A 9,095-nucleotide genomic window follows, 5' to 3' on the forward strand; every position below is an offset into this window, starting at 1 on the left:
GCAAGCCCCTGTCAATTCCACTCCACCTTCCGCGTCTCCTAACAATTTTTGCTTCAACATTGCCAACGGCTACCCAAGTCTTCCCACATTCATCCTTGCCAGCGGCGTAAAAATCTACATCTCTTTCCTACCTCAACCCTCCAGTCTAAGTGACCTACTGCACTCAGCGTGGAAAATGAGTCGAGCTTTTAGCTTTCGCGTAAACATTTCAAATATAATACTGTCGTCGCCTACTTGTACCCTCCAACCAGAACTACAATAACCAGAATGCACTGTTTTCCCTTCCGCCTTCTACCGAAGGAATGCCCAACTTGATCTCATTTCCACAAGCAACAGTCACATGACACGTTTCCTGTCAAGATGGCGGATAATCTCCCTTCGGAGTTTGATGTGATCGTAATAGGGACGGGTATGTGTGGCCCTGGTAATCCATGGACAAAGTGGAGGAAGTCTGTCTTGTTCCTACCTTTTCTGTCAGTGGCGAGAGTTGGCGAGAAATGCCAGGGGTCGAGCATGGGAGGGAGGACGGAAAGGAAATGAGGTAGTCTGGAGTCAGCGCGGGACTTGGCAGCTCCAGGGAGGGGCTTGCACCCGCGGTGCTTAGCGCCATTTGAGTAGGGGTCGATCTGGTCGATGCCGATTGCTGAGGTTGGTTGCTGCGGTGATTCCTGTTAATTTCCTTAGAGGGAGGTGGGTTTGCAGTGTCGTAAGAATGGAGGGTCGGGATTTTATCAATGGAGGCGCCTTTGGCATGACATAATGATTCCTTCCTTGTTGATTTCAAGGTGATATTCCCCATCATTTTGTCTCGTCATTTCATACGACTTTTCCATATATTCGTATGATCCTAGGGTACAGTGCAGCTCGGATATAGCTTAATCCTCAGTTTTACAAGAAAGATGCTCAGTTATTGCCCGTGTGTGTATTAATTTACTAGGGAAAGGAAACGGATTCTATTCTATTGTTTTGAGAAGCCTGGGGAATTGTATTTTGTTGAGGTAGCCATTATTCCTGCTTTATGGTGCTGAAAGAAAGCACTTTGCGTTCTACCACCTACCTATCCACCCACAACCAAACGTGCTGAGAACAAGCTCCTGAGTTCCAGATCCTGAGTTCCAAGGTCCTGGTGTGTGACCTTATCTTCCCCTTGTTTTTCCATCATTTGTTCTCCATGTTTTGGGTGAAGCCAGAAACTCCCCTGCAATTTCTAGTTGACAAATTTAACATAAAACACTTGGCAGAAGACATTTGGCAGCAATTGGCATTTTGTTTTTCTTAATAGTGTAAGGGATGAATTTTAGATGGTATGAAATATGTTATTGGGTGGGGTTTTCTGTATGTAGAATGTGGTAGGCCAGAGAAGCTCTAGTGGATGGGACCCTGCCCATTTTGTTAATGAATTCAGTTCTTCTCAAACAGTAGGAGCAGCCATGTTTCCAGGGTGGGGGTGAAAATAATAGCTACTAGTTTTGGAGTGCTTATAATTTCTTAATCAATGTGCTAAGCACTTTACAAGCTGGACATAATCCTCAGAACCTTGTTAGATATTCTCTACCTTTTATAGGTGAGGAAAAGGGAGTTTGGAAAGGTTATATAATAATTTGCTCAGGATCACACAACTGGTAAGTTTCCAAAGGCCCATTCCCTCCCAGAAGGAGAATCAATTATTCTGACCCTCACAGATCACCCATGTTAATAGAAATAATTGGAAAAACTTGGTTCCACACCTCGCTGGACCATTAAATAGTTATGTGAATTGCTTGAATTGGGAAGGCCAGGCACTTTATCCCTGAGCCTCAGTTTCCTTGTTTTTGAATATAGGTGGTTAAACTATATACCCTTTAAAATGTCGTCTGAACCAAAAATACCTGGGTAACTTTTTTTCACAACAGCGAGGATATGTTTATTCCCAGCCTGACAATATCTGCATGGCTGCAGATAACCTGGCTGTAGCTGCTATGAACAGAGGTTGAGTGAGAGCTGGAAGGAGCCAGTAGACTATTCTTTTTTTTTTTCTTTTCAGTCTATCCTAAAACTGAGAACAATATCCATTTTAGAATAGTTGTTATACCATGCTTGAGTTCTGTATTCTTTCCTTTCTGTTACTTAGGAACTTGAGGGTTTTTAAAAACATTTTGAGTCAAGATTTTTTTTTTCTTGTCTGGATAAAAACTTTAATTGATGAGTGCTGATTTTGCCTTCTGGTACAGTTTAAAATATGGAATACATCCATCCTGTCGGAGTCTGTTTTGGTAAAGGCAGGAAGAGAACAACGCATGATCCAGAAATTGCATCGGGAGGCATCTCTTGTATTTGGAAAAAGATTCATATTAGACTTATTCCAGCGAGTGTAATGTTATTTCTCAGTGTATGAGAAGAACTTATTTGAAGTTAATCTTAAAAGTTAAGTTTTATATTCCTTAATGGTGGCACATTCTGGGATTTAACAAGCACATTGCTTACATTTAGGATATGGAACCTTGTTCTTAGGTACGTCAGAAGTGGAAAAATTGAATAAAAATCATTTCCCAAATAAATGATTCCAACAGTTCCTATCATTACTTAATTGGAATTATTTGTTAATGTCTTTGGAATGTATCTCTTTTGAAATAGTTTGCTGAAAGTAGCCTTTAAAATGTGTTTGCCTTATTCAAGTACTACTTTGAGTAAATCATAGGAAAAGCAGTGTTTCACAGATTCGGTTTTATTAACAGAAGCACAGTTGATTATGCATGAATCAGAGACATGAAATAGGCTACTAGATGTAGTTTTTCTTTTAGCAGATCTAGTTCCAGTTAAAATGGCATCAAGGGACAATTGCTTCAAGTAGAATCATCTGAGGATAATATTTTATAATCCCTTGACCTTGATTAACTTGCATTCTCATTTTCTGTAACACAGGTGAAAACTTCCTTAAGATCCTATTTTCAAGAGAGTATGGAAAAAAATGAAATACTGTTTGTATTTTCTTAGTTAAGCCCATTTCTTTCTCATCAGAAAATACAGGAAATATCTCTTGAACACCCAGAGGCAGAGGAGTAAGATAAAGTATTTGAACTGTGGAAAAAGAGAAGAAAATGGAATAAAGAAGGAGGGCCAACTGGAGTCTCAAGGGAGACGACAAAAATGGATGTAAATGATGTGTCTAAATGGTCTTCAGCTTGGGTACACAATTAACATTTTCAGGATATTTTGCCATTTAAAAAGTCATTTGAATGACAATTTTGAGGGTTGTGGAAACATATCATTGGTTTCAGGTTAAAAATAGTCCCAGTAACATAACATCTCACTGGAGGTGACTTATCTGGCAGCCTGTATAATCTGCAGCAGAGCCAAGAATTCCACAGAAGAAGAGGCAAGGTAGAAGTTATAAGGGATATGTGATAATATTGGCATGCTTCATACATAGATGAATCCCTCAGGTCTTCACTTAGAATATATTCATTCTTATTTTAGAAATAATTCTAGCAAGTTCAGAACATATTAGCATCATTCCATTGGAAGATATAGTGAGTGTTATCAACTTCTGCAAAGACTGTGTTTTGGGGGGGAGGGAACTATTAGAGATGTAAGTGACAGTTCATATCTGTATAGGAAAGGGAAGAAAGAAATACCTAAAATCCAAACCTACGTCAAACAGCACAATGGCCTGGTACCATTTAGCATAGTGACAAACCCTCATTTATTAGGGTATTCAACCCACATTTATTGAGAACCTAGTCCCTGTCCTTGTGAAGTTTACTGTATTGCCTATTCTCAGGAAATTTTTGGCTTCCTGACAGTCCCATACCCAAAGTTGTTCTTAAGACAATGTAGGCTTTTCATTGCATCCTCCTTTCTTTCTGAAGACCATATAGAGATTCAATTTGTATCCCTTTCCTTTTTAAAGCACACCATACACATTATCTTATGGAGTGTTTCCTCTAACATGGGCTGTAGAATAGCCTAGCTTAATTTTTTTTTTCCTGCAGAGGATAAGTATATAGATACTTTTTGATTTAGTAGTCTTTTTTAAAATTTTTCATTTTTTTTTTTTTTTAGAGGCAGGGTCTTGCTCTGTTGCCTAGTCTGGTGCGCAGTGGTGTGATAATAGCAAACTGCAGCTTTGAACTCCTGGGCTCAAGCAATCCTCCTGTCTCAGTCTCCCAAGTAGCTAGGACAACAGGTATGGGCCACCATGCCTGGCTAATTTAATTTTTTTTTTTTTTTGTAGAGACAGATTCTTGCCATCTTGCTTAGTCTGTTCTTGAACTCCTGGCCTCAAGTGATCTTCCCACCTTGGTCTCCCAAAGCGCTAGAATTACAAGTGTGAGCCACTGAACCCCCCTAGAGTTTTATTGCTAAAGATTATGGGTAAAGAGAAGGGATAACAAAAATAATAAATGTGGGGGAAATTACAAGAGATACTGCCCTAAATCCTGACTACCTTGCTAGATAGTGCTAAGCATAGTACAATAATATATGTGGTAGCATGGTATATGGTAATCACATGACCTTCCTACTGTGTGACTTTGGACAACTTGCAGAATTTCTTGGGACATCAGTTTGCACAGATGTGAAGTGAGAGATTTGAATTAGGTAATCTCTAAGGTGTGGATCTGCCAGATCTGTAATTACCATTGTGTATGCCTAATTATGATACTCTGTCCTTGAGAAAAGACTAAATTCTGTTCTGTATAGTTTTTTAAAGAAGTCAAGTCAGTGTTTAATATACTTTAGAAATTTTTCTATTGAAATGGCTGATTATAAAAACATTCTCTTGAAAATGATAAGCTACTTTTCTCAGGAAAGGTCACATAGGTAGCTTTCAGTCCCATTCTTGATGGTGGTGAATTGAAACATTAAGGTAGTTAACCTTAGCTCACAGCTCATTGACTATAGTGTTTATGATGGTGGTGGAGTAGCTTCGCTTCTCGAAACCTTGGAGAATGGTAATGTTGCAGGAGTTGTCATGAAAACTGATAATTACTAAATAACCATTTGTACCATACTCAACACAAGTGATTTCCTATATATCTCATTTAATGCTATCCAAGGATGCCTGTATGTGGTTCTTACCTCACAGGACATCCATACTTCCTCACTCTGTATTTCCAAAATCCGTGCACCTATTGTCTAGAGTGGGATTTTTTAAAATTGCAAGATACTACCTACTTGTGGATCATGAAATTAATTCCAGCGTTTTAAAAAAGAGATAAATATATCAAAATACATGTAGTTAAGGTAGTAAGGATGAATGTTTCATATTTATTTATTTATCTATCTATTTATCTATCTATTTATTTATTTATTTATTTGGATGGAGCAGGAGCAAAATCTGTAAAGTCCAGAGAATATTGGTCAACTGAATAACATAGCAGGAGTGAAAATGGTATTTCAAAAGTTTTTTAGTTTTACAAATGCTGAACCTTCCATACATTTTTTTAAAATTTTGACATCTGTATCTCATTTGAGCAGTATAGTGTGGCAATTGATAGTGTGGCTCTGGAATCGGATAGACTGGATTTGAATCCCAGATATGGCTCTTGTGCCACTATAGACATGTTCCTTAATTTCTTTAAGATTCAATTTTTAATCTCTAAATAGGATATATGTGACAGAGCTGTGTTGAGAATTCAATGAAATAATTCCTATAAAATCCTTAGTAGGTGCTCAGAAAATGTAGTTGATTTTTATGGCCCATAATGCCATATTAAGGTGCTTTTGTTACCACTGCTATTGTCTGAATGCTTTCCAGGAAGGGCTCATGATTTTCATGGTGAGTCATGGAGTGATTCAGGTATTTGATTCATCTTCTTCCTCTTCCTATTGGCTGTTTGGTAGGAAAAACTGTGTGTCTATTACCACTGTTTCTATCAGATTTCTTAACTGGTGGTTTACAGGCTTTTTTTTTTTTCTTGTATTTTGTTCATCAGCTTGTATTATTTATCATTTGTTTTGCTTATAGTTTTTTTTTTAACAGATTGAGCATTTGTCTTATTTGGGGCATAATATGAAACACTTCCTTGTCAGTGTAAGAAATGCTAAAGAAAGCCTACAGATTTTGTTGTTCTGAAAAATGCTTTTGTACTTCTTCAGGCATTTATTGATGGAAGAGCATGTCTTTTCTGCTTTCAATACTTAGAAAAGTAAAGAGAGTTATCTAACTCTGGAGAAGACTCTCTGGGAGATGCTTACCTTTCTCTGTAAATCATAAATTTGAGCCAGTCCCTCAGAGAGAGCCGCATCTGTTACTGCAGTTCCCTCTGCAGCATCATTTTCATTTCCCATGCCTCATGTCATTTTCTCATTTTCTCCAGTGTTCTCATGATGTTTTGGATAACTCAGGCTACAGCAATTAAAATCAAATATGGCTGCTCACCATCACATTCTAATGTTTAACATAAAATCCCAATGCACAGAAACAATTATAATTCCATGTAATTGACCTGTTAACTCATGCTAAATCATCTGCTATTCAGTTTCAGTGAAAAGTCTTTTAACTGAAAAGTTAGGCTGTGCCTATTATGTATGTAAATAGATTTAAAAGTAAAATAGACTAAAAATCACCGTCAGTGCCCATTTTGTAACATACAGTATACAGAGATTGGAAACATTTTTGGGACATTTAATTGTGGCCAACAAAATGAGGATACTTTGAAAGATTGATTTCTTATTTTTTTGCTTTTTTAATTTCATAAAAGGACAGTGTAAAAAGAGATGGTAATTTATCACACATATTGATTTATCAGAGCATGATTATGAAAGTTAGCTTGTTTTCATATTGAGGCTGTTTTTTTTTAAATAGTTTGAAAATAAAAGAAAGGACCAGGGGCAGCTTGACCATTGTGGTGCTTAATGTAAGTGTTTCAAGTTGGATTTTACCAAGACCTGAAGTTGGTAATGTACTACTTGACTGACTTGGTTTTTATCACATTTTAAAAAGTACTAAAGTCTTCTCTTTCTTTTGATTGGTATTCTCACATGTCCTTTTTGTCCAGACCAGTGTTCTTGTTGAGTTATAATGGCCATTAGTTAGTGGCAGTTTTAGTCATTTTATATTGTTTTGAAATATTTTGGGTCATATTTCTTTGATCCAAATTTGCACATTTGTTATACTACTTTATATAGATTTGAAATCATTATCATGGAACAGTTTATACAAGCTGAAGTATAGAGAAATAAAGTTTTGTACATGGATATGAGGTATCTAAGGAAGACACTGAGATATGAGTTCTAATCCTTATTTTCTATAAACTGTATTACTTTGGCATGAGCCATGTAAGCAAAATAAATGACAATTAGAAAATTGATTTTAGTACTTACAACATACTGTCAAATACATGAAAAATATTCTCTAGTATTTGTCATATGCCAATCACTGTGCTAAGCCCTTAAAGTGTGTTATTTAATTCTCACAATAACTTTCTCTGTGGTGGATATTGTATCATTTCCATTTTAGAAACGTGGAGCATGAGGCTTAGCTAAGTTTGACCTAGGTCAAACAGTTAAGACTGAAGTTGACCTGGCTAAAGCTGAGGTATTAGATTGAGCTTGTTGGATTCTTCCAAGTGAAGAAATACTATCAAAATTAGGTTAGTTTGCCCTAGGTTTGTGGTTGGCAGTTATTTCATTTTGGAGAGTTACTACTGCTGACATTAAAATCCTGATGTCTATAAAAGCCTCATGATGTCAGTTCCTTATTATTGACAGCATCATGACATCTGTGTCAGTTTGTAACCCTTCTTTTGATTAAAGTGAACTGAGTGACCTGGTTGTGTTTATCCCTTAAAACTGAAGAAAGAATCACAAATGCTAAGCAGCGGTCCCCAACCTTTTTGGCACAAAGGCAGGGACCGGTTTCATGGAAGACAATTTTTCCACGGGAGTGGGAGGTAGGGGACGGGGAGGCCGAGCTTAGGTAGTGATGTGAAGGATGGGGAGTGGCTGTAAGTAAATACAGGTGAAGCTTGGCTCCGTGGCAGCTCACCTGCTGTGCGCACTCCCCCCAAGTTTCATGAGTTTCATGAAGACGGTTTTTCCCTGGGCGAGGGGAGAGGTGGGGGCGGGGGCGGCGGTACCAGTCCGCGGCCCGGGGATTGGGGATCACAGCCCTAAAGCACTGGCAAGAAATGGGATCAAAGACTACAGTCACATTTTAAGACACAATTTGTTTCCGAAGGAATTCCTCGTTGGTCCTAAAATACATAATTTCCTCACTGAAATATTTGTGCATGTGCTGTGGTTTGCAATTTTGCGTCTTTTTTAGTGTTCTTCACTTGTAAATTAAAATTTCAAGATCAAGTATAGGATTTATTGCCCTGTTTATGAAGCCTTTCTTTGGCTATTCTTTCGGTTCCTACAGCCTTCAACAACGGTTAGCACTTACAATGGATGCATCATGCATCTTAATTGAAAAGATGGATATAGTAATAGCTTTTTTTTCTCCAAGGGCCTGCTCATTTAAAAAAATAGTAATAACTAACACTTGTATGCATCTACTTCCCAACCTTTTCTCTCTTAGTGTGTATGGATGTATGTGTACTTTTATTTATAAAAATGTGTCTTATTATAGATGCTATTTGAAACCTATTGTTTTTCACTTCACAGTATGCCATGTACATCATTCCATATCAACCAAATACTCTTCCTCTGTGTCCTTTTTAGAAAACTTTTTATTTGGAGATAATTGTAGACTCACATTTAATTGTAAGGCATTATATATCCTGTATAATGTTCTCACGGTTTTCCCCTATGGTAAGCAGCATCTTATATAACTTTAGCACGACCAGGAAATTGACGTTCTCCATTGATCTTACTTAGATTTCACCAGTTTTACATGTACTTGTGTATATTTGTGTGTATTTAGTTCTCTGAATTTTTATCACTTGTGTAGATTTGTGTGAACACCTCCACAGTCACGATACAGAATGCAGAACTGTTTCATTGTAAGGATCTCTAAGAGTACTTTTTATAGCCACAGACTCCTTTCTCCTTCCCCCATCCCTAAGGTCTGTCAACACTTAATCTATTATTCATCTCTATAATTATGTCATTTCAAAAATCTTATTAAATGTCATTTTACAATAGCTGATTAGTAAATATTCTCTTATATG

The 9,095-nt window shown here is 37.3% G+C and overlaps 1 protein-coding gene across 1 annotated transcript in view; it reads left to right on the forward strand.

Moving 5' to 3' along the window:
* The first annotated feature begins 337 nt into the window (after positions 1 to 337).
* The window catches only part of CHM (choroideremia (Rab escort protein 1)), a 169,859-nt gene continuing 161,101 nt past the window's right edge, over positions 338 to 9,095 (forward strand). Inside the window, exon 1 of the mRNA XM_012647137.1 lies at positions 338 to 409. Coding sequence (XP_012502591.1) covers positions 361 to 409 — 49 coding nt within the window. The 5' untranslated portion in view covers positions 338 to 360. The remainder of the gene's footprint in view (positions 410 to 9,095) is intronic.

Source organism: Propithecus coquereli, unplaced genomic scaffold (genome assembly GCF_000956105.1).
Source record: "Propithecus coquereli isolate 6110/MARCELLA unplaced genomic scaffold, Pcoq_1.0 Scaffold257, whole genome shotgun sequence".
NCBI classification, from domain to species: domain Eukaryota; kingdom Metazoa; phylum Chordata; class Mammalia; order Primates; family Indriidae; genus Propithecus; species Propithecus coquereli.